Genomic DNA, 25,079 nt, shown 5'->3' on the forward strand with positions numbered 1-25,079 from the left:
ACCCGACACCTCCTTACGCCTCCTCCCTGTACCTCCTCCCCATGCCTCCTCCCTACAGACTGCACTTAGCCACACTTCCCTGAGGGCCAGGCCCTTCCCAGCCATGCCCTGCCAGCAGAAAGGTCTTCTAAGGCTGGGCCCACAGCTGCCCTCCTGCCCATACCACAGCTCCTGCTAGGCTGACCTTGGCCTCAGCCCTTCCACTTGCACAGCTCCTTTATCCTTTCCCCAAGATCATGACCAACTAAACAGGAGTGCTTCCCATAAGTCCTCACACAGACCTGGAGCTCAGGTGTACACCTGTTGGGTACCGACTCATGCATATTGCCCCACATGCCCCTTCTCGGTGTCCTCACTCCTCTTTCTCAACCATGGTATGCTTAATGAGCACTCTGCCCTTGCTGGGTGCCAGTGCCCTGATGCAGGCTGACTGGTGGTAGCCTGGAGGTGTTTCCCAAGCCGGGCTGGGTGCTGCTTAGTTCTGTAAGACATGAGCCAGACAAACCATGGTACCAGGAAAGGGGCTCCTGGGTAGAGTATGGACATCTCAGGGAAGAGGGAGAAGCCTGATGATTCTTCCCTTCCTTCCTTCCTTCCTTCCTTCCTTCCTTCCTTCCTTCCTTCCTTCCTTCGAGGGCTCAGCCTCCTAAGCATGAACAGCTCAGTGGTTTTACGCACGCTCAGTTTGTGCCGACTCCTCCACCATTTGCAGAGTCTCTCCACTTCCCCAAGCAGACGCTCCATCTTCATTTGACTCCCGCTCTCCAGCCCCTGGCACACGCTCTGCTGCCTTCTGTGTCTGTGAATGTGAGGAGTGGATGGTGCTGCCTCCTGTGACCACTAGCCTGGCTTTTTTCACAAGATCCACCAGTGCAGTAGGGCCTCAGAAGTCTCTTCCTTTTCACAGGCGAGTGATACCCTGCCGTCTAGCTAGACTACCTTCCGTCTATACACTGGCGGCTTCTGCCTTCTGATCCGACTGTGACCCAACCGTGAGCAGTGAGGCTATCTCTCACAGCCCCTGTGTCACCGAGTCTGCATCCCGAAGTGGGGCTGTCCCACTATATGACAATTTTCTGTTTTGACTTTTCATGCAGTTTATGTTTTGTTTTATTTTGTTTTGTTTTGTCTTGGTGCCTTCTTACACTCCACAGTGCAGAAGAGTCCAGTTTCCTTCCTGATGAAGGGGCATCTGAGTTCCACACCTGTAGGGAGGGGTGCCCAGAGACACATGGTGCTGGGAAGCTGTCCAGGGTCTTCCCAACGTCCTCACATGTACCCATCTCCTTGGCCTCTGCATCACTCTGTACACTCTCACCTTATCTCTGATCCAGGCCTTGTCTCAATATCCACACAAAGCCCCCTGCTCAGTGCCAGCCCCAGTGCTGGTCGCCCCAGCCTTGGGAGGTCCCGCTACAGGCTTCACTGGCACTGTCTCTTCCCCTTTCATTTCTCCAGCTCTCCTCCTATGTCCCCTCTGTATATGGGACATTTCCCAAGTCCTGGTCCCTTCCTAGTTTCTTCTTCATCCTGTGTCCTTAGGTTCACAGCTGTGGCCTTCTGGGCCCGCAGATTCGGAGACCCAACACATCACAGACCGAGCTCGCCCCCTGGCCACAGCTCTCTTTTTCTCTGGTGTTTCTGATGTGGATGGTAAAGGTTGATCCCTGGTGTGTCACATTTTATCTCTTTATCTCAGCCACATGCCAAATGAAGTCAAGCAGTACCGGCCCTTGACCAGGCACAGTGAGCGTACAGAACTAAGTGCTGCCTGCCCTTAAGCCACCCCAGGACCTTTGCACTTGCCATTTCCTCCACTCTCTGCCCTCTGTGCTAAACGTCACCTCCTGCTGTTCTTGCTGCAGCATTCCTGCCCATTTCCTGATCCCGGAATTGTGTTTTTGTCTCTCTGCTCACTTGTGTGAGTTTGGCCTTTCCGTGTTCGAGCAGCCCCAGGAGGGCACATGGGATGGTGCGTAAAAAGCAGTTGGTATCGATAGATAAACAGATGAGTAACTGAATACATTGGCTTCCGTCCCTGCAACTTGATGAAGGCATACCTCTGCACATGGCAGGCTAATAGAGGAAAGCCACCAGAGAACCCCTCCATGCAGTGTTGCTGAGGCTGACATCTCTTGGCTCCCAGGAACCTGAAATGGCTATGGTCAATGCATACTGCAACAGAGACACTCTGAGGCAGTATAGGCAAGGGAGAAAGTATAATCTCAGAGTTTAGTTTTGAGAACCCAGGAGGACTCATGGTGTACAGAGGTTCCCAGAATGACTGAGTGTCACACACCAGTGTTGAGCTTATAGGCAGACAGGGCAGGGAGCTGGGCACGAGGATGCTGAGGGTCCCCTACCTAGTGGCCCCAGCTGTTTGATTGGCCTCAGGTCACAGTCCCCCTTGCTCCCTCCTTCCTGCTGTTGTGTGCAGTGATCTGCTTAGTATCCAATGTGCATAGGAAATACTCATAGTCCCTGAATGCCTGTTAAACAACCAGCATCCCAGACTCTGCCCCAGGCCCCAGGCAGATGGCACCTGATGCCCACTCTCCCTGTGCACTCACTGAAGGTCAGCCTTCTGCTCTGTGAGATGCCATTGAAAATGCTAATGAGGTTCCCAGCCTCAGGGGAGCTGGAGAGCAACATCTCTTCTCCTGATAACCTTTAAACTACACTTGGCACACCCATCTTACCAACCTTTCAGTGTGACGTGTCTCCCAGTCCAAAGGTGGCAGGCAGCGGGGCAGGACAGTTTGAGGCAACCTTGGTGCTGTGTGTGAGGGAGGTTGGGGAGGTGTTTGAGGCCTGGGTTGGGGTATACAGGTGGCACAGGAGCAGGGATTGGGGCGGGGGAGCTGTCCTTGTAAGAGAACTGGTCATGGTTACATGAGGTCTTAGTTAGGGTATTTATTGCTGTGAAAAAACACTGACTGAAAGCAACTTGAGGAAGAAAGTGTTTATTTCAGCAAACAGTTTACATCATCCAGGGATCACAGGGCAGGAACTCAAGATAGGAACTTGGAGGTAGAAACCTGGAGGTAGGAGCTAATACAGAGGCCATAGGGGTGACGCTGCTTACTGGCTTATTCCCTATGGCTTGCTTAGCCTGCTTTCTTATCCAACCCAGGACCACCAGCCCAGGGCTGGTACCACCCACAGTGGGCTGAACCCCCCACATCGCTCATTAATTAAGAACAAGCACCACAGGCTTGCCTTCAGGCCAGTCTGGTGTTTGTTTTTTGTTTTGTTGTTGTTTTGTTTTGTTTTTTTTTAACTTAATTGAAGTTCCCTCTTCTTAAATGACTCTAGCTTGTGTCAAGTTGACGTAGCACTAGACAGCATGAATGGAAAGGTGAGAGAGTCTATAGGAGAAAGGCATGCAGTCCAGATACCTACTGGCTTTTGAAGTAATGATGAACCTTCTAGAGCCAAAGGGAGATTCAGGGACGACACAGAGCTGTGAGCTGGCTCCTCCTGCTGCCAGAAGGGGAACTTGCAAGTCAGTGATAACTCCTGTCCTAGGATTCCAGAAGGTAGCACCTTGGAAGGGGGATTTACAAGCTCTAGTTTTATAACCATGCTAAGAGCATTTAACATGAGGCCTGCCCTTTTATTGTCTGTCTGTGATGGATGGGTACAGAAAATATGCGAGATAAACACATATACACAGAGGGGGGAAAGAGAGAGAAGTAGATACAGAGAGAGCACAAAATGAAATATGGGCCCAACAATATCTCAGCAGGTAAGGGTACTTGTTGCAAAGCCTGACAGCCTGAGCTTGATCCCTGAGTCCCACATGGTGGAAAGAGAGAATTGTCTCCCACAAGTTGTTTCCTGACCAACACACACACAAATTTAACAAATAGTATTCAGTCCTTAAGAAGGAGATCTTGCCATTTCTAGGACTGAAGGTGTCAGAGGACATTTTGCTAAGTGAAGAGGTCAGACACAGAGGGCCATTCTACAGGATTTCACCTAAACACAGCATCTTGTCTAACTGGATGCAGCAAATAGAAGGTAGTTTCCCCAGGGCTAAGTGAAGGAGAGGTAGGCAGCTGCTGCTGGGGGGGTGTAGGTGTCAGTGGCACCAGAGTCCTGTGTCTCCCAAGAAGGAGCTGAAGCCCACCAGGGCTCACTTCAGGGCCTTCAGCAGGTCAGAGGTAACATCAGGAGGAAAGAGAGGTCAGGTCTTAGCTACCTTGGGCATGGAGTTCCAAGATGACATTTTGTCACAAACTGTAGCCAGACCCGGAGCTCCCTCTCAGAGTTTTCAGGCAGCTCCCTCCTGTTCCAGTGCATCACAGGAAGCCATGCACCTCTGCTGCCTCTTTTCCTTCATTGTCCTGTGGGCACTTGTATCTCTTCAACATCCCTATCCTTCTCCATGTGACACCAGAACCACTGGTGACAGTGGGGATGATCAGCAAGCCATTTCCCTGGTGTGTCTCTGGATTTCCGAGTGGCTTTGCTGCTGGATACAAACCTGAGGGGGAGGATCGTGTTGTTTTAGAGCAAGGGTTCTGGAGAACTTGGGGATAGGGACCCCTGGAATCATTGGCTGCCTGAGCACTGTCTCTTGTCAGACATGACCTCGGGACATTTCCGCAGCCCCATGATAGACCCTCCACTTGGTGAAGAGCTGTGAACTGTCCACAGACATGTGCCTTTACTGCTCTGCATGTGGCTTATGCTGTAGACAGCCATGTGCCTGGACAGTTTGTCATGAGGAAGTTCAAGCAGGTGCCCTCTTTGCTGGGTCTTAATGTCAGCATCCTGGAGTCCTTGGGATTGTATATTGAGGGGAAGCTTGTGTTGTTTCTGGACATACCTGGGCCATCCTAAGGGACGGGTCCCGGCCGGGGCCCCCTAGCCTGTGTCATAATACAGTGCCAATCAGGCTTGCCTCTCAGAGCTCTGCATTCTCTAGAGGAACATGTCCATGTGTATCTTATGCCATCTCTGTGGGACAGCCTCTGGCATAGCACCTCCCCCTTAATAATAAAGGGCCCCAAAGAGTCTTGTTGTATAACAAGCCATTTCTCATCTTTATTTACACATCATAGAGTAAACATGAGAGCATGGTCTAGTGCTGGGGCCCAGATGGTAGGAGCATTTGCCTAGCATGTTTGAGGCCCTAAGTATGATTCTTAGTACCACATAAGCCAGATGTGGTGGCACATGCCTGTAGTCCTAGCACTGGGGAAGCGGAGGCAAGAAGATCAGAAATTCAATGTCATCTTCAGCCACGTCAGACCATGTTTCAAAAAAAAAAATCCATCATGTAATTCACTTAAACATAGCAAAGCTCGGCCTGGTCAGCCTGGGGCGAGTTTGGGGGCACCTAGGTGCTGTAGTCCCTACATGCAAGGAGAGAGAGGTTGCTGCCCAGGCCTTTTCCCATTCCTCTCAGAATGTAGCCACTGTGCTGATCTCCAACATTTGAAACCAACTTATAAACATGAGGAGTGACTCCATACCAACCACTGTATGTTAAGAAAGAAAGGGGGGAAAAAAGCCCCCGTCGAAATGTTTCATTCTGAAGAGCTGGTAAAAGTCTGTGCCCCTATGGTTTTCAAAGTTGCCTTTTAGAACACTAGTAAGAAAACACTCTTGTGCTCTGTATTACACAGCACCGATAGTTGCCACTGACTTTGCCAGATCTGTAAAAGCCAGAGACGGTGAATGTACCGCAAACCAAGGTGATTGTCCGTTGATTGTTCAGTTTGCTGCTAAGGATGCAAGACTTTTGCCTGACGCTGCTCTTGTAGTCCGCCCTTATGCAAATGGTGACTGTGGTTGTGGGCAATGGCGGACGTTATGGAGCTTGCTTAATGAAATAAGCTGGAGATCGCCCTCGATGTGGTGGAACAAGTGGAAGATCCTAGATTTTCCGTTTCAGTTAAAACAAGGATCCATGATGACCTGACAAGAACCGTAAATCTTTGCTGGAACAGGAGTGTCCTAGGTTACAGTCCATGGAAGAACAGTTGAAGAAAGACACCAACCAAGGCCACTATGGTGCCATTAAAATGATCAAGGAAAATGTGTCTATACCCATAGTTGCCAACGGAGACAGAAGAAGCTTGAAAGAAGCAGAAAATGCATGGCAGATGCCTGGGACAGATGCTGCAATGGTTGCAAGAGGACGTTTAGCAAACAATGCTCGCTGGACATGGAGACCCCGCTGAAATGTAAATGGATCTGGGTTCACATCGCCCTTGAACTTGGAACTCCTTTTATGTGTCTCCATCCACACTTAATGTACATGATGGGGAAGATAACATCAAGGCAGGAAAAAAAGGTCTTTAACGTCTGTCAAGTGCATCAGCGGTCCTGGGCTACCTTACAGACCATTATGGTGTCTGACCCAGCTTTCTCAGCCATTGTAGTATGTACTTATACCCACCTGGAAACGTATGAGGTTGCACCCTTGTATTTCTTTGAAGTCTTTGATTTTCAACTTCAGTACAACAGCAGTCGCTGGGGCCAGACATGGTGGCAACATGTCTTTAATTCAAGCACTCAGAAAGCTGAATGAGGAGGTTTGGAAATTCTAGGCCAACAAGAGTCTCTCTCAAAGAACAAATGGAAGTTTTCCATAATTTAAAAAACTCAGCCCTGGGGCTATGTCTCAGCAATTAAATCACTGGCTGCTCCAGAGGACCGGGTCCAATTTCCAGCTCCCAAGTGGCTGGTTACTACTGTCTGTAACTTGAGTTCCAAAGGATCCAACACCCTCTTCAGGCCTCCTCAGGCACCAGCCAGGCACAGGCTGGACAGGCAAACATGCAGGGAAAACACTCATCCACATAAAACTAAAATAAATAAATAAATAAAAATAGCCCCTATGCTCCTTCCTCGTGGATTCCAGTTCAGTAGATCTTGAGTGAACCCAGGAGTTTTAAAGAATCCAGGAATCTATTTCAGACATCCAATAGTCAAAGATCAAATATTGAAAATTTAATCTTTATGGATGTGGTGTGTGTATGTAATTTTTACTAAAGATATTCTGTTTTTAAGAACTTTTTTAATATCAAAAAAATAGCTAAGTTGGCCTTGCTGCCAACTCTGTGAGTCAGTGGACAGAGGTGAGAACTATGGCTGGGTTTTTTCTTTTTCAGTGCCAGTTGCATCTGGCTGAGGGAAAGTGGCTAGGCCCTCCTGGTTCCCTCTGCTCTTACTCATTGCTATTATAGTCTCAACCAGCTTCAGGGGGCTTCCAGACTTCCACAGATGCCAGGTTAGCAACGGAGGACCCTCAGGGCTCTTAGAGCTCCCTGTTCTGACAGCTGAGGAAATAGAGCCAGCACTCTGGATTCTCCCTAAAGACCTGCTGTTTATTGACATTCCCAGAAGGAAGGACTGGCCCTGACTAGCTGAGTTGAAAACAGCTGATTTGTCTAGAGAGAACAGAGAAGGGGCAGGACTGGCTGGCCCTGGTGACAGTCCTGAAGAGGGGCAGGCAGCTGCCTGATGTCAACACTCACACCCTGGGTCTGGGCAATAAGATATGCAGGCCCCTTAGGCCCCAGCCTTATGCTCTTGGGAGGAGCCCTGTTCCCAGAAGCATGTCCCTGGACACTGCCTTCAGCCTCCTAGTTCACTTCCTGGTTAAGTAAACATCTGTGTTAAATGGCCCAGTTGGGCCCCACCCAGAAGCAGCTTCAGAGGAGAACCTGGGGCGCTGAGCCTGGCAGGCCTCGCCCAGTGAAGACACATCCATCATCATGAGACACCAAAGCAGAGTGGCCTCTGGGTCCCAGAGTCTGCCTGTTTGGCATTCGGGACGTGCAGAGCTGTCCGTGCCAGGGCTCTCCCTGTCCCTGACGCTCGGAGATGCTAACAATGGTGATGACGACAACCTCAAAAGTCTGGGAGGAGGGCAGCCTCTCCCTTCCATGTCTTTGCAGTGAGGGGTGTGCACCCTGTTTTCCAGGTGAGGCAACCAAGGCAAGTGACCAGCTGTCCCATGGTCGCACGACCACCCGAAGCCTTGGGGAAGAACCAGACACTAGCCTCTTCTCAGCTCTACGGTGGCTGCCCTGAGGGTCAGGGAGTGGAAGGAGCTGAGTCTAAGGGAACAAGCTTGGCCAGGCCTAGAGTGCCTGCCCCAGCCAGTGGACACACAGGGACCACCTAGGATGAGTACAGGCCTGGACAGTTCACTGAGTGCAGATGATCCTCCACTTACAGTGTGGTGGGATGTTTTGACTTGACAATGGGCTTATTGGGGCATCGAAAGCATTTGTGGGTTTGTTTGTTTGTGGGTTTGTTTGTTTGTTTGTTTGTTTTGTTTGGAGACAGGTTTCCCAGGCTGGCCCCAAACTCCTTAGCTCAAGTGATCCTCTTCCTCCAACCGAGACTACAGGTACTTGCCACCACACCTGGCTTAAATATACAGTGACTCAACGGTATCCTGGACTTAAAGTGGGTTTACTAGACATAATCTGGTGTCAGGGGAACATGTGTGCTCAGCCATGATGGCTCTCTGCCAGAGCTTGGACACTGGAACTGGACTGAGGGTAGAATCTTGGCTCTACAAAGGGTAGGATTCATCTGTGCCTCAGTTTCCATATCTGCAAAAAGAGATGATTGAAGTAGCTGACCTATGAGTTCATAGGTCAGGGCTGTACTTAGCAGTTCCTGAGTATTCTACCTGGGAGCTGTTTTGGCATACAGTGATATTATTACTCCTGTTGACAGTTGAGGCTCAGAGAGGAAAAAGAAACATCCTCCGCAGCTACAAGGACAGAGCCCAGGTCCTAGATCTAAACCTAGGTCTTCTAATACCCAAGCAGTGACTCTAAACACTGGATGAGGGGTGAATTACTGGACTGAGGGAGACTGAGAGCAGTTTGACTCCTGCCCTCATTTTGTAAGGGGACAGACAGCTTTATGTCTCCTGCCTACAAAATACCTCTGTCTCTAGACTCTTTGCCGTGTGTCCCTTAGGCTGCCAAGGCCTGCCCTGGACAGACACATCTTTCCTTATAAGGATTTCCCACCTGCTGAATTCTGTTAGAGTCTCTACCTTGAGAGTCCAACACTGGTCCTGCAGATGCAAATGGGATGTGAGTTCGTTGGTTCCCAAGGGAGGGAGGAGGCAAGCAAGGGCCAGAGGCTTCCCCAGGCCTCTCCGCTGTCTCTCCTGTCCTCACCCTCCAGTTGGAGGCTACAGAGTGCTACAGAAGAGGGACTGACCTAGGTCAGCCTCTACCCTGGTAGGATAACCATAGGGACTCTAACTTCCAGGAAGTCATTAGGGACCGGCAGCTGGGGAAAGGCTATGTTTATTTGGTGCCTAATTCATGCCAGACACTGTATCTGATTTTATCAGCATGGGACGTCTGACTGGCAGTGTCTGAAGATATTTCAGGTATCACTGGGGATTGGGGTGTTGCTGTCATCTTGCAGACAGGAGTCATGCCTGCTGAAGATTATCCTAAGACACATAGGAAAGTGCCTATGGCAAAACAAAACAAAACAAAAAAAAACAATGGCATGGCCCAAGCATTGAGAATGACTTTTGGTGTTCTCTCCGTTAGAATCTATGATGGTGATATTGTCATCTTGACAGGGTCTAGAATCACCTATGACATACTTCTGGGCATGTCTGTGAGGGACTTTCTAGGTTGGGTTAATTGAGTTGGGAAGATCCACCCCAGCTGCAGGAGTCATTATCCCATGGTCTGACATCTTGGTCTGAATAAAAACAAGAAAGTGAGCTGAACTCCAGCACCCATCTCTCTTTGCTTCTTGGTGGATAAAATGTGATCACCTGCCATATCTCCCTGCCAGGATGGTCTGATTTCCTGAACTGTGAGCCAAAATAAACCCTTCCTTCTTCAGCTGCTTTCGCCAGGCATTTCGTGAGAGCAATGAGGAAAGTAAACAATACAGCTCCTCTTGGATGCTGCTTCAGGGTGTGACCACTGAACACCCCTGAACAAGTCAGAAAGTGGGATGAGAAGATGTAGGAAAACGCATTGCAAGAAGAGGGAAAAGTGTGTGCAAAGACCCTGCGTCAGGAGGGCATCATCAGAAAGACAAATGTGTGGGATTGGTGGGGTTTTCTCTGTGTTTCAGTTGAAAGACTGAGGCATACATGCTTGCTGAATCCCCACAGGGTGCACGCATTAGATACTTGCATTGCTGTGAGCATTTTACAGAGAAGAAGCCCAAAGAAATGGAATGTCCTGTTCAATGAGCAAGAGTCAGAGGCAAAAGCAGCTGAACTCTAGAGCTGTGTGTTAGCCATACACTGGGTCTGCTGTAGGCAGGCCTCCAATTTCCCAACAAGGACCCCAGGGTTAGAAACACACAGGGCTCAGCATCTGAGGGCATTTAGAGACTGCTCTGTCTGCACGGGGGAAATTAAGACTTACCCCCAGAAAGGCCCTTGTACAGGGTTGTACTCAAAGGCAGCTGTGAAGCTGAAACTGGAAGCCAGTGTCCTATCTGAGTGAGCACTACCCCTCCATGGGCCACCTGTGTATTCTCTGTACTCACTCTCTACTTCTTCTTCTTTTTTTTTTTTGCCTCTGGACCCGATGACAGCCATGTCAACCATGTCTGGTAGGCATCCGGTTTGGAGCCCCATGGTGGAGCTGCTGGTGGCAGAAGTTCCTAGCACCCTTCCCCCCATTACTCCTGTTTGTGGATAGTCAGTGTATTCCTACATCCCGCCAGTGCAGAAGCTGGGGCTTCCCTGTTGAAGTCAGCCACAGAGAGAATGGGAAGGCAGCATCACTTGCTGTTTCACTGATTCATTCTTTCACACAGAAGAACCACTGTATGCCATCCACTGGTCAAAGGTGGAGTTCATGGTCCTTGTATTCAGGGGAGACAGAACCATCTCTCACGGATAGCAGGCATAAGAAGAGGGTTCCCAGAAAGCACCCTCTTGAGAAGGGGGGACAGCCTAGACATTTAAGGAAACTTCACGGAGGAGGCCAAACCATGGCAGAAACTTTGGAATTTTGTTTTCTTTGAGGTGTTGGGAATGGAACTCAAAGACAAACCCTAGCCAGCCCATGGCTTGTTGAATCAAAGTCTCATTATTGCAACCCAGACTGGTCTGGAGTTCATGATCCTCCTGCCTCTGTCTCCCAAGTGCTGGGCTTGTAGGTATGCACCACTGTGTCCAACTACTATGGCTGAATCTTAAGTGTGGTTGGGAGCTGGGCAAAGGAAAGAGAAAAGAGGCCTGGTGGGACAGTGTGTGCACAGTGAGCAGAAGAGGACGCCCTAGTACAGATGTGACAGGTTGTCGGGACTGGTGGGCAGGGAGCTGGAGCCAAGCTCATGCCACCATCAGGGGCATTTACTATGCACCATGTATGTCAGGCACCACGAGGTGCATCTGTTCTATATCCTTCTGGGTTGATACTCTTCACACCCACGTGCATAGATGAAGAAACTGAGGTTCAGTGAAGGCGAGCCATTTGCTGAAGGTCACGAACACTCAGACCCCCCTCTGACGGCATGGTTACCTTCAGGGCTGTCCTTTCAGCTACAGACCCTGTTTATCGCTTTACCCCCGCAGGTTGAGGGACAGTCCAGAGCCCTTGTCATCGCCCAGGAGCTGCTGTCCTCAGAGAAGGCGTGAGTACCCCAGCTGCTGCCCACGGCTTATACACAAAGCCTTACCCCTCTCGGCTTGTCCAGGATGCAGCTAATGCAGCCCCGTGCCTCTTTCCTTCCCCAGATATGTTCAGATGCTGCAGCACTTAAGCCTGGTGAGTTCATCATTCTGATTGTCTCTGACTAACTGTCCCTTTACAGGGCTGCACTCTGGGAGGCAGAAATCAGGGAGCATGCTGGGGTGACTGTTTTAACAGGCTTGGTGGCTCATGCCCAGGGCCAGGCTTTTCAGGGAAGCCTGGCCTGCTGATGGATGTACTGGGAAGGATGCCTCCCTGCCTGAATGGGGCGGGAGCTTTGGCAGAGGGCGCCGGGAGGGAGTTTGAGGATGGATGGGTATATTTGGGGCAGTTTGTGTGTGTGTTTGTTTCTGTGGTGCCGGGGATGGAACCTAAGGCTTGCAGCATGGCAGGTGAGCATTCCGCCACTGAGCCGTGCTCAAACTCCATGCGTGCACCTTATATTTGGGGCTTATATGGATCATGATGTTTCTGCGCAATGACAGTTTTTCAGGGAATCAAGGAGCTTTCCTAGTAACCCTGGTCTGCTCCTCCCTAGATGTTCTCTGGCGACAAATGCAGGAAGAAACCATTGAGGGTGTAGGGGAATGACTGTTATTACGGGGACTTTGGGTAGGCTTCCTGCAGAAGGTGGCTTCTGTTCAGGCTTAGCCGTAGGGAAGGGTTCACACAGCAAAGTTGAGGGGACTGGGAGTTCACACCCTGTGCAGCTCTCCCAAATGTCTGAGGGTTCACAGCCTCACAGCTTAGCCTTGATTCCTGGTTCTGTAGCTTCTTCTCTTCAGTTTATAGAACGTCAGGGCCGCCAACAGCCACTGTGGGCATTTGGCAGGTGGTGACGCATAGGCTCAGAGGAAGTGACCGGGCCCAGGTCACACAGTGATGGAGCCAAGGCAGACATGGGTTTCCTAACACTCAGCCCACTGTTCTCATGTGTGATCCATTCCTCAGAGCAGAGGACCATCTCTTGGTGTGCTGCACCCAACCAAGCCTCTGAGTGAACCGGTTAGCTATCACATCACTGTGGTGTCCCCATGTGAGCAGGGGGCAGCCGGGTCTCGGTGGAGAACAGAACAGTCCTCTGGTTTTGCATGGAGAGCAGTTTGGGATTCCAGGTCTGTGTTCTTAAACCTGAAGTCCCCGGGGCTGAAGTATCCTAGCCCTTCCCCCTTCACTCCTGAAAGGGTGACTCAGCGGGCAGAGAAGAATGGAGCCCTGAATCCTGCTCTCTTGTCTGCTCCTGCCTGGCGGCCTCGCACGGACTGGGAGCTTTTGTTTTATGAGACATCTGTGTGAGTTTGCAGTGCTTCCTGCCAGGTGGAGAGAGGCTAAAGCTGCTAGCAATCCACAGTGCCATCCCGGCCAGGGAAGAGCCAGTAAATCACAGTTCGGAAAGCTGGTGTCTGGAACTGTGCTGCTAAGCAGTTATCTGTGTGGACAGAGGTAGCAGAAGCCTCGCCACATGGCCCCAAGCCAGGGATGCTGGTCTTCAAGTGGACCACAGACTTTAGGATGCAGCACCTCACCCCCCTTGCTAAGGTTGGCAAGTTCTTCATCAAAATTCTCTCCCCTGCTGGAAAGGTTCCCAAGCCATCATGCTGTAGGGATGGGAGGGGGGCTTCTGCTTTTCAGGCTTGAGATTCAATCTCATGCTTGACAAATGGTCAGTAGACCTAATGTGGGGTAGATGCAAACTCAAGTCATCCAGGTTGATTCTGGCCACTTGGGGACCTGGTTCTGAAAGTCTGTTGACTGGGAATTGTTTTTATTTTTTGAATGTTTGTGAAGAAGGACAGAGAAGAGTGTGAGCCTTTAAAGACCAGTGTGGCCCACAAAGCCTACAGCTTTGTTTTGCTGGCCTCTGACAAAGTGCTCTCTTCTGTCTTTCAAGGAGCCCAATCATCAAAGCTTCTCCCATCTTGCATGTCCATCAGTCTCCTACCCAGCCAGATGGCTTTGGCCACTTATCTCCCTGTCATCTCCATAGCACCAAACACCGTACCCACACAGCCATTCACCACTGTTCACTCACTACTCAGTTATCTATCAGCCATCTACCCATTGTCTTACTACTCCATCCCTCTGCCTCTATGCTATCTACTCACCAATCCGTCCTTTCATTCATCCATCCACCCACCCATTCATGCGTCCACCCACCCTTCCCTCCTTTCCCTCATTCACCCTCTCATCTATCCATTTACCCACTCATCTTTTACTTTATCCATTTATCTACACATTCATTTAACCCTTTTCTCTCTTCCTCATTCATTGATCAATCCGTCTGCCAATGGATTCGTTCATTCTCCCAGAATACCCCCTTCACAGTCTCTGACCCCCTGATTCACTCTGTAATATTATAGGCTATTTGGTTGTCATTGTTACCGAAATAGGCCTTGGAGCCCCAAAGATGAAAAAAAACAACCCATATTTCATCTTGAGTTGGTCTCTGTGTGTGTGTGTGTGTGTGTGTGTGTGTGTGTGTGTGTGTGTGTGACCTACATGCATGTATGTATGCTTGAATGGGTGTAGGCACACCTGTATTTGTGTGTGTGTGTGTGTGTGTGTGTGTGTGCGTGCATGTGTGTGGGCCTAAAGTTGAGTCATTTTCCATCTTTTATTTATTGAGACAGACTCTCACTGAACCTGATGCTTACCAGTTCCGGCTAGTCTTGCTAGCTGATTTGCCTTGGGGGATCCCTTGTCTTCTGCTTCTCAAGTACTGGGATTTCAGGTGACCGTGGCAGCTACTGGGCTCTAACATGGGTTCCAGGGTTCCAAAGTGTAGTTTTCAAGCTGTGCCACAAGTACTTCACCCATGAGCCATTTCTCTAGCCAGACAGGTTTTATTTTTGGAAAAGAGTGGATGGAGGTGGGGAGAAGGCACACTTATGTCTCCCAGCATAAACAGAATTTGCACAGTTGTACTCTGTGCAGAATCTACAGGGGCATGATGGGAACAGGCTTTCCACTCTGGAATCCAGGAAGGCTTATAGGAGAGCTGCTACAGAGGTGGACCATGGGAGGGATTCTCCCGAGTGCAGAAGGTGGGTTGGTTGGCCTGGACAGGTACGTGGAGCCTGAAGATATGGGAGATGGGGTTGAATGGTGTATCCCCTGTGTGGTTAAATGTGGCTTCACAGGGGCAGGAGGCCAAACCAAGGCTCAGGGAAAGAACCCAAAACCAAGATGGACAGGTTGTAAAGCCCCCACAATGCCAGCTAAGGGCTTTCACTTTTCCTTGTATGTGATGAGTTGGTGTTTTGAACAGCACTAGTCTTGGTCATCTTTGTTTTTGTTTTCTCATTGAAAACAAAATTTCACCTAGTAGAAGCCTATAATTTCCCAGGGTCCCCGGGATAGTGGCTGCTGTCAGTCCCTGGGAGAAGTCCTGGAGCCCAGAAGAACTGATTTCTAGCCATCCACCCCTTGGTACCATCTTATACACTTCCCTTGTACTCCAGATTTCCTCTCTGCCTCTGGATGCTCTTAAAGTGCTCTTAAAGCCTCTGTGTCTGCTTTTCCGTCGGCTCAGTGGTTCTAACACTGGATCGCCAGTGTCTTTTCTTCATTCAGGTCTCAGCCTGGGGATCGGAGGTCACCAGGGAGCAAGCACATGCAGGACTCAGTGATGTGGAGTAGCATACTAGTATGATCACAGACCCTCAGTGAAGTCCCATGCCATCTCCATTTTGCTTTTTCTGTTCCAGAGACTTTCACAAGGCTTGGGAGGGGACTCATCTCTGCTTGGCAACATATGGGCTCTAACCCAGAAGATTCACAGACCATCAGGAACTTGATAGCTGGGTGCTGCAGTCTCCTGTAGGTGTCTACTCTCATACATCTGTGACACATGGTAGCTACTGTCTGGGGCATCAGCTGGGCCTATGGCCAGCAATCTTATCTATGGCCTCTCCCCGTGGTGTCCAAATAGGCAAGTCTGGGCTTCCACCCTGCCAGTGGCTGGGTGCCAAGACTGATTGTCCCAAGAGAAAGCCGGGAGGAAGTGCGTGCCATTTTTATGACCCAGGCTTGGAAGTCACGTAGCGCCACTTCCGCCATATTCCACTAGTGGAGACAGTTATAGGGGTCCACCCAAGTTCAAGGGCAAAGAGCGTAATCTCTCCTGCTCGGTGGGAGGATTATCAGGCACACATTGCATAAATATCCTGTAGGAGAGACTGTTGTGGTCCTTTTTGGAGACCATAACTCACCACAGTTGCCTTTTAAAAATGATGTTGTGTCTCGTGGGAACTGTGTTTGACGTCTAGTAACAAAACTTCAAAAATGGCAGCTTAAATAACGTGGGGGTTTTATCCTCGTGTGGAGTAAATCCAGAAGGAGGAGCTCTAGGTCAACGCCGAAGGCTCTTCTATGTCTCAGAAACTGCATGCATTTCAAAGGTTCTTTGTTGGGAGCACGGATAGCTGCTGTAGCCCTAACCTTCCTGTCCATATCTCAGGCAGAAAGAAAAGAAAGAATAAAAGCAAAAGCTTCTGACTCCCAGCTGGAGTTGGTTCCCTTGAAGATGCCTGGGGTGCGACTAGTCAGCTCCTCCCCCTTGCTTGTCACTGCTGGCTTCAGGGGGAAGCCAAAGCAAATAGTGGTCAAAGCTAAGCATGACTCATTGGCTCTGCTTCTTTGTGTCCATTCTGGAGCTCAGGTGGGGAGGAGGCAGGGAACAGTACATAGCTGATCTGTTATCTGACAGTGGGGAATTCTCAGCCCTGTGGTAGCAAGCTTGGGTTGTACCTCATGGGTGCAGGGCATAGGCATTCCTCAGCTCTTGTCAGTGACTGATGTGAGAGCTCCTGGACCAGACCAGTGTATCTAATTGAGACCTTTTACCCTTAAGGTCACCACTACTGTTACTGCCTCTACCACCACTCCCTTATATTTGGCCACTCCCACTGCCCCTTCAAACAGCATCTCTGCTGACCCTCCTGCAGGTGGTGTGCAGCTCTAGGATCTGCTGCCAGTCCTGTGGCTTTATCTCTTCTGCTGCCTTTGAAGCCCAAAGCCATGGCTGCCTTCAGAGCACCAGCATTTCTGGGGCTCAGCCTCACAGCTTCCCTGTGGCAATGGGAACTGCCTCTCTCTGCCTTACAGGTGGGAGCATCACAGGAGGGCTTTTCTAGCGGCTCTCTAGTGACCTGGGAGGGCTGTTCCATACCAAGCCTGTTTCTATAGCACCCATCACCGCAGACCTTCATGTAAACGAAGCATTGCGCTTACACCAGACACACGGCAGTGTTTCTTTTACACCTGTCACAGCAGCTCATAAACCCAGGGAGGGATCTCAGTCTCTGGTATGCTAGGAAATGGTTCAGGCTCTGAGAGCATTCATGAGGCTTGTAATTGAGAAAGTCCTCGGTAAACTTCAAGACTGTTGTGGCTGTGGCTGCATGTTCAAGAGCACAACTCCTGTAGCCACGATTATCCCCTGGCTTCCTCATGATGTCTATGGGGTGCTTGGTGCTTGACAGGCTGGCAGTTTGACCGACAGCTCTCTGATCAAGGCAGCCAGAACACTGGGAAAGATCTCACTGCCAATCAAGGAGTCAAGTAGTCCATCTGCCAACATTTCATTTGTTTATAGGAAAATAAACATCAATAGTATTTAAACTATGAATGTGTTGCAAGATTGTTTCAACCATGTTTGCTTTGCTCTGGACAATGCTCACCTCCTGCCCAGCACCCCAAGGGCGCTTAATCTGTCTCATCCCCATGGCAGTAACTTAATAGAGACCTTCTGAGCCACAGGCTCCCCACAGCTACCTCCTTTCTCCCACTCTGCCCCACAGCCACAGTAATGACAAGGGTCAGGTCAACAGACCTCCCTCTCCTGTGCTGTCTCACACTTCATCCTATTGTCCCTGATACCTTCCTGGCTGGCAGTTCCCCACCCCGTGCCCTTGTTGACCCATTACAGTAGGTTTCATTTCATAGGCTTTCAGAATTCTTTCTAACTTGAGCCCTCCTTCATAGCACGGTATTGTTTGGCTTCCTCCTGTTTGTGGTTCCCCAGACTCCTGCTGCTGCTCATTTCCTGGTTCTGTGGTGGGAAGATGCACTTCTCTGGCCGTCTTAGATGAATTGGGACTTGTATTAGCACAAGGCCACCATGGGCTGGGGACTGCACCATTTGTGCTTGATTCAGGTGTGACCTCTGCTCTCGTCTCTTCTTTAGGCACTGTGTTGCTTGGGTCCTCTGAGGTCAGTGCATTCATGAGTTTACTTCTCTTGCTGGGCATCTGTCTCCTGTTCTCTCTCATGGAGAATGGAAAGGCCCGAGAGGAAGCAATGCCTAGAGGGAACCCCATGAACACAGGGTGGGGACACTCTGAAGTGTCCAGCCTAGATTTCCAGGTACAGAGGAAGGACTCTCAGAGGAAGGTGTGCCCAGTAGCCAGTGACAGAAGGCTTGTACTGCAGCATGAGCAGCATGTGCACAGGCCCCAAGGCCAGTTAGGGGGAGCATGTTTGGGAATTGAGAGCGATTCAGCCAGGTGGAGGATGAGAAAGCTGAGTTCAGCAGAGAAGGAAAAAGGTAGAGAGCCTCTTGCCATATGAGTCTTGATCCCCAGTATCTGAGAAGCTGCTGGTGACTCTAGAAAGAAGTGCTGTGGCATGCTGGGTAAGGCCACCAACCATGACCCTTGGTGATGAGCTATGTGGTAAGGGGCTGGGCACATCTCAGGTAGTAGGGGGATGGGGCTCTGCAGTGGCCATGTGAGCACAGCAGACATTGTGTGAGGTAAAGGACTCCAGAAGAAGACCCAAGCATGGTAGGCACCAGACATGCCTGGAGAAGTGGGCATGTTCTCTGTGGGGAAGCCGTGGGTAAGGCAGGGCTTGGGTACCCTGGGCAGGATGGAGGTTTTGACTAATGCCACAAGGAGATATGTGATTAAGGATTTGTGTGTCCCCAACTGGAAACACTGTCCCCTCTCCCAGACGGTGGGAACTGCTCTGAAACATCTGTAACCTCCTGAGCGGGACTGACCTCTCAGGTGATCCTCTCAGAGTGCTCAAGGCAAACTCAGGGTCTTCAGGATTCTAGGTCAGCACACTGATGAGTTTATTTATCAGAACATGACGCTGTCTGCCCCACCCATCCCCCATCTGTTCACCCAGCCTGTTCCTCCTCCTCCTCCTCCTCAGGCCATTCAGTGTCCAAGGTGACAGGATCAGTGACTGCTGTGTGCCAACCCTTCACACACTGTCCCATTTGATTGTGCATTGTATATGCCTAAGTGATAGCAGGCCCAGACATTGCATCTCAGTGAAGATGAGTGACTTTCCCTGGGTCATACAGCCAGGGTGAAGTGGTGCCAGGGTTTTCTGACTATAGAGCCCTGGGAGGGAAAGATGGCTCACCAGGGGACACTGTGACCTGGAGGAGGAGTGTCAGGGAGGACTTTTTGAGAAGATGCATCTTCCCCAGCAGAAAGCAGAGACAAACCTGAGGGGAAAGCTCCTGAGGGGAGGGTGCGGAGACATTGAGCCACTTAGGAAGTCTCTTCATGTCATATGTCAGCTCTCTCAAAGGGACTCAGAGCCCTGGTGACTCAGGTGGGCAGGTTGGAGGACAAAATTAAGGAAGGATGCCCCAGTGAGGTTGAGTGACAGCGGGAAGTTCTGGGGACCGAAGGTTAACCCAGACAACCTCCTCAATTGACTTTGGCTCTCTCCTACTCATTTTGTCCTCCTGCCCGTGGACACCATGAGGAAAATTTTGCTACTTTCATTGTTGTTATTTTGAGACAGGATCTCACTATGTTACTCAAGCTGTTCTTGAACTCATGACCCTCCTACCTCCCAATGTGTGCTCCCAGATGTGTTTTAACTGATCAGGAAGGACCGTCCACCTATCTTCCGAGTCTTGCTGTCTACCCAAGGTATAATGAACTCACTGACATCTTGGGAGTCTCAGGGAATACACATTTTAGCTCAACAGGGGACTGTGATTGCTCTTTCCCTGGTTAGCAAGAAATGAAGAGGGGGTGTCACAGGAAAATCCATGGATAAGACCTGGACCTGGGCAGGTGCTGTTGCCATTCGTGTGTTCTTGCTGCTCTTCCATGATCACGGTCTCTGTGGTAGTAGGTGACCCTGGGAGGGTTTGGAAAAAATAAAGTAGGGTATTCCAATGTGGCCCCAATCCCCCAGGGGACTCAGAGAATTGTTTGCCTTTAAAAACATTCTTGCCTGTACTTAGTGAATTAATCTTAACAATAGAGCTTGTGTATGTGTGTATGACAGACAGACAGACACAACTTCCATCATCCAAGAAGGTTTCTGTCCCTGCCAATGATAGAGGTCACTAGGGTCTGTGCACTCGTGCTCCCACCGTTCCAGTTTGTATTTTCTGTAAATGTGCCTGCTCTGGGTATGTACTTTCAATGGAATCTTAAGCTATGGTCTTTGTGGTTGACTTCTTCACCCTAGCATATGCTGTCAAAGTTCACCCATCTTTGCCTGTATTGGTACTTCATCCATTTGAGCCTGAGTAATAGTCCTCTGTTACTCAGAGATGCACCACAGCCAGAGGATGGCTATTTGGGTCCTTACTTGTTGTGTGCAATGGTAAGCTGCAGGAAGCATGTGAGTCTGCAGTTCTCTTGAGCTTGCTCCTAGGAGTATGACTGCTGAGTCTCTATAACCTTTTGAGGAGGCCACATGATTTTTTTTCCTAGAGTCTATTTCCATTCACCCTGGGTAAAGAGGGCAACAATAGACCAAAGAAATGATTTCATCATCCAAATCCTCAAGTCCTGCTTAATAAACCAATGAGTCGTTACTTAGAGGAGCATGGCTGACTCAAGGTCAGCTTCATCACTAAACACTTCCGCTTAAGCATGGGTGATGGATGACTCTTGGAAGCTGCTTCACCAGTCTCCTATGCAGCTTACAGGCAATTCTACTGCTGAAGTCTCCGCTCCCTGTCAGTCATACAGCTTTCATGTGACTTATATAACCTCTCTTCTGCTTGCTTGGGTGTCCTGAGTCTTTGTTTCTTGGGTTTCAAGAGCTTTATGAGCCTACTGTGGGGGGGGGGGGGGCTCAGTGCAGGGCATGCAGGTAAGCGCCCTCACCCCACAGGGCTCTGCGTTCTTCCCTGCTTACAGCACCATCACTATGAGCCTGTGACTGCTGGCCTGGCAGGTATGGGTTTTGTTCTGTGCAGAGCATCATTTCTTGAGCTTCATGACCATCTGTGTATGACTCTTTGGAGACTTGTCTTTTGAGGATTTTCGTCCAGTTTCCTGCTGGGTGGTTAGTCCTTTTTTCTTGTAAGCCTGTAAATAGGTCTATTACTAAACATGATTTACAAACATTTTCTCTTGTGCTTTAGGTCTTCTTTACTCACTTTTCAAGTTCCATCATCCCATCCATCCATCCATCCATCCACCCACCTATCCATCTATCCATCCATCCATCCATCTGTATTAAGTAGAACCCATGTGTGTGCTGGGCAAGTGCTCCACCACTGAGCTATGACCCAGTCCTTATCTTTAGTCTTTGATACTTTCCTTTGAAGCACAAACATTTTTTTAACTTTGGTGTCATCACACTTTATCTGTTCTTTTGCTACATGTGTGTTTGGAGCCTTGTCAGGAAGGTTCACTCACTGCTGTGCACTCTCTGTAAGTTGAACAGTTTCATTCTGAAGTCCTTGGACTGGGTGGAGATGGCTCTCATGTGGTATAAATAATTCAGACCTAGCTTTCCACATACGGCTGTCCAGCTGCCCAGACTCTTGTAGGACTGAGCTCACCTGGTGGGTCCTCCATGATGCTCCCTTGATCAGTGTTTCTATCTTTACAACTCATAGTAAATTGTGAAGTCATCAAACGTGAGTCTCAGAGCTGGGTATGGTGTGCACACCTCTAATCTCAGCACTCGAGAGACAGAAGCAGAAGGATTGCTAGTACTGCACAAGACAGTGCTACATAAAGGGACCTTGTTTTAATAGCAACAGCAAAAGCATGTCTCCCCCAAATTTTCTCCTTCCAGATTGTATTAGCTGACATGAGTCCATGAGTTTTACAACTGGCTCAGCATTTTCTGCCTGTAAAATGAAAACCAGGATGCTGATAGAGGCTGAGATGAATGTGTGAATTGGCAGCGAGCAGAAATCAGTGCAGTAGTCATGAGTGGGGTGGGGGGGCGGGTCCGTCTCTGTATGCTGTTAGGGCCTGGTTCATTTCTTTCGATCGTGTTTTGTGTTTTCAGAGTTCAACTTTGGAGCTGTTTCTGTGAAATTTATTTTTAAATATTTTATTCTCTTTTATATAATTTACATTATAAATTATTTTCTTGACCTGTTATTAAAAACAAAAACAAACAAACAAGCAAAAAGGCAAGAAGCATGATGCACTTGACAGCCATTCCTTTTATGCTCACACACCTCTCACTGTGTAGCATAATCCTCATGGTTTTCTGCACTGTTAGTTTTTTTGGTGGCCAGCTTAGAAGGATGGCCTACTCCATAGAAGATAGTCTTCAAGATGCCTAGTGTTCTGCAGTGATTGGGTAGGCCAAGCGAAACTGTGTTCCTAGCTTACAGCCTGCCTAGACCCCATTTATATAGGTGGGACATGGCTGAGGACAGCGTGAGGTTGGCCGAGTGGAATTCCAGAGTCTGTTTGACTCAGCAGGGACCTCTGTATTTGACTAGTGTCTTAGTTACTGTTCTGTTGCTGTGAGAAGACACCATGCCCAAGACAACTTATGAGAGAAAACATTTAATTAGGGTCTTTCTTAGAGTTTTAGAGGGTTAGTTCAGTAATATCATGGCAGTGAATGTGGCAGCAAGCAGCCAGGCCTGGTTCTGGAGAAGTAGCTGAGAGCTCACATCCTGATCCTCAGGCAGCAGGCACAGAGAGAAAGACTGTGTCTGGTGTGGCCTTTTGAAACCTCAAAGCCCACGCCCAGTAAGACCCTTCCTCCAGCAAGGCCACATCTACTCCAACAAGGCCACGCCTCTTCACCTTTCTCAAACAGTTCTACTCTCTGGTGACTCAGCACGTAAATCTATGAGCCTATGTGGGCCATTCTCATTCAAACCACCACAACTAGTCACCAGGACATCATAGCCACGAACTCTCCCATCTGGTGCATACAGTGCGGTGCCACTGAGAAGTCAACAGTGTGTTTGAAGAAGGGGCCTAAGAGAAGGTCCTCACTCTCACCGCCAGCAAACCAAGGTTGGTTCCTATGAGTCCTGTGAGTTCTGAGCTCCCAGAGGCAGAGGAGGGTCTCCCACTTGGACCTGTCCATCAGGTGCCCTGGGCTCCTTAGGGCTGGAGACCTGTGTGTCAGCCTCCTTCTTGACTATTGGCAACTTACTTCCTCTGTTTGAGATAGCCATCAAGTGAAAGATTTGGAGATATGGAAAGAACTTGAAATCAGGCAGACATGAGCTCAAGAATGGAGACCTTGAGGAATTCTCATCTCCTGAGGCCCTGGTCTGTTGTGGAGAAGATGAAAATTACAACCATATAGGGTAGCCATGACCATCAATGAAGAAACTGGGGTGGGATGAATGGCAGGGGGCTTTCCTTATATGCATGAGAGCCTGGGTTCAGTTCTCAGTACAAACACACACACACACACACACACACACACACACACACACACGAAGGAGAGACAGAGACACAAGAGACAGAGACTGAGACAGAGGCAAGGAGAGAATGAGAATACAGTGTGAGACATACGGCTTTTAGGGTGTGTGCTCAGTGAATGCCAGCTGGGTGCTGGAGATGCTGATGGAAGACAAAAAAACAAAACCCCAAAACACAGCAGAAGAAGGTGTTTGTATCACCACCTGGAAGTAGAGATAGTTGGAGTTCAGAGATGCAGGGGTCATCTGTAGTCATACAGAAGTGCCTTTCTGGGTAGATATGGGCTTGAACATCTTCTTTAGGCCTTGACTTACAGACTCAAGGTTAGAGGTTAAGGCAGATTACAGCAGGAAATCCACAAATCATTTGGAGTAGAGTGGCCCTTGGTCTATCCCTAAAGCACCATCCCGCTGCAGCCCTCCATGCATACTCACATACACACATGTGCAATGCATGTACTCATCCTCATACAATCTCATAACTAAGACCATCTTCAATCTCAGCTGTTCTCCTGCCCCAGGGTCTTTGTACATGCTGCCCCTGCCCCCATCAGCATTCCTACTCTCATCTCGGTGTAGGTACTGCCTCTCCAGCAGCCTTTACCAAGCCTGATCCCCTACTTCTGGCTTGCTCTAGGCCCCCATTCTGCTCCATGTCATATGTCTCCCTATCTTTTTGTTTGTTTTTCAAGACAGGGTATCACTGTGTAACCTTGGCTATCTTGAAACTCTTTCTGTTGAGATCAGGCTGGCCTCAAACTCACAGAGATCTGCCTGCCTTTGCCTCCTAAATACTGGGATTAAAGGTGTGTGCCACCATCACCTGGCTCCCCTGTCCTTTTTTTTTTATCACAAATTCTTTGTAGGCAGAATTATATGTCTCAACTTCCCTCTGTCTTTGGGGTTTGTTACAAGTCAAACACTTAGAATATATGAGAAATGCTTGCTGAATGCGTAAGATGAGGTTTCTGTCATGCCATTCTCCCTGGGGATGGATACTGAGATCCTGTGGTGATGCCCAGTGATGGGGGAAGCAGGAACCTTTCCTTAGGTGATGGCCAGTGCAGCAGGCACTCCCTGATTCTATTAAGAACAGGTGTGAACATAGTTGAGCAAATGTCCTTGTGGTATGGTGGAGCATCCTTTGGGTTTATGCCCAAAAGTGGTATAGCTGGGTCTTGAGGTAGAGCTGTTCTCAATTTTCTAAGAAAGCTCCAGACTGATTTCCAAAGTATAACTATGTTCATAGCGGTTTTATTCATAATAGCCAGAAACTGGAAGTAATTCAGATATCCCTCAACCAAAGAATGTATAAAGAAAGTGTGGTACATCTACACAATGGAATACTATTCAGCTATTAAAAACAAGGACACCATAAAATTTTCAGGCAATGGATGGATCTGGAAAAGATCATCCTGAGTGAGGCAACCCAGCTCCAGAAAGACAATGGTATGTACTCACTTATAAGCAGGTATTAGCCATATAATACAGCATAACCATACTATAATCCACAGACCTTAAAAAGCTAAGTAACAAGGAGGACCCTAGGGAGGATGCTTAATTCTCATTAATAAAGGGCAAATAGAATAGAAAGCAGAAGTGGTTGAACAGAGAGAACAGGAGCTTACCATAGATGTCCTCTGAAAGACTCCACCCAACAGGGATATAAGCAGATGATGAGACGTACAGCCAAACTTTGGGCAAAGGCACAGGGAGTCTTATGAAAGAGTAGAGGTATAGAAGGACCCAGAGGAGATAGGATCCCCACAAGAAGACCAACAGAG

The 25,079-nt window shown here is 49.1% G+C and overlaps 1 protein-coding gene and 1 pseudogene across 5 annotated transcripts in view; both read left to right on the forward strand.

The window, feature by feature from the left end:
• The window catches only part of Fgd5 (FYVE, RhoGEF and PH domain containing 5), a 100,327-nt gene that overhangs the window by 44,881 nt on the left and 30,367 nt on the right, over positions 1 to 25,079 (forward strand). For all 5 annotated transcript variants that reach the window (XM_060383760.1, XM_060383761.1, XM_060383759.1 and 2 more), the window contains exons 4-5: positions 11,552 to 11,610; positions 11,714 to 11,744. In XM_060383760.1, the coding sequence (XP_060239743.1) occupies positions 11,552 to 11,610; positions 11,714 to 11,744 (90 nt within the window). The remainder of the gene's footprint in view (positions 1 to 11,551; positions 11,611 to 11,713; positions 11,745 to 25,079) is intronic.
• LOC110549256 (tRNA-dihydrouridine(20a/20b) synthase [NAD(P)+]-like) lies at positions 5,465 to 6,372 on the forward strand (annotated as a pseudogene).

The sequence above is a fragment of the Meriones unguiculatus genome, chromosome 5 (assembly GCF_030254825.1).
Source record: "Meriones unguiculatus strain TT.TT164.6M chromosome 5, Bangor_MerUng_6.1, whole genome shotgun sequence".
NCBI lineage: Eukaryota > Metazoa > Chordata > Mammalia > Rodentia > Muridae > Meriones > Meriones unguiculatus.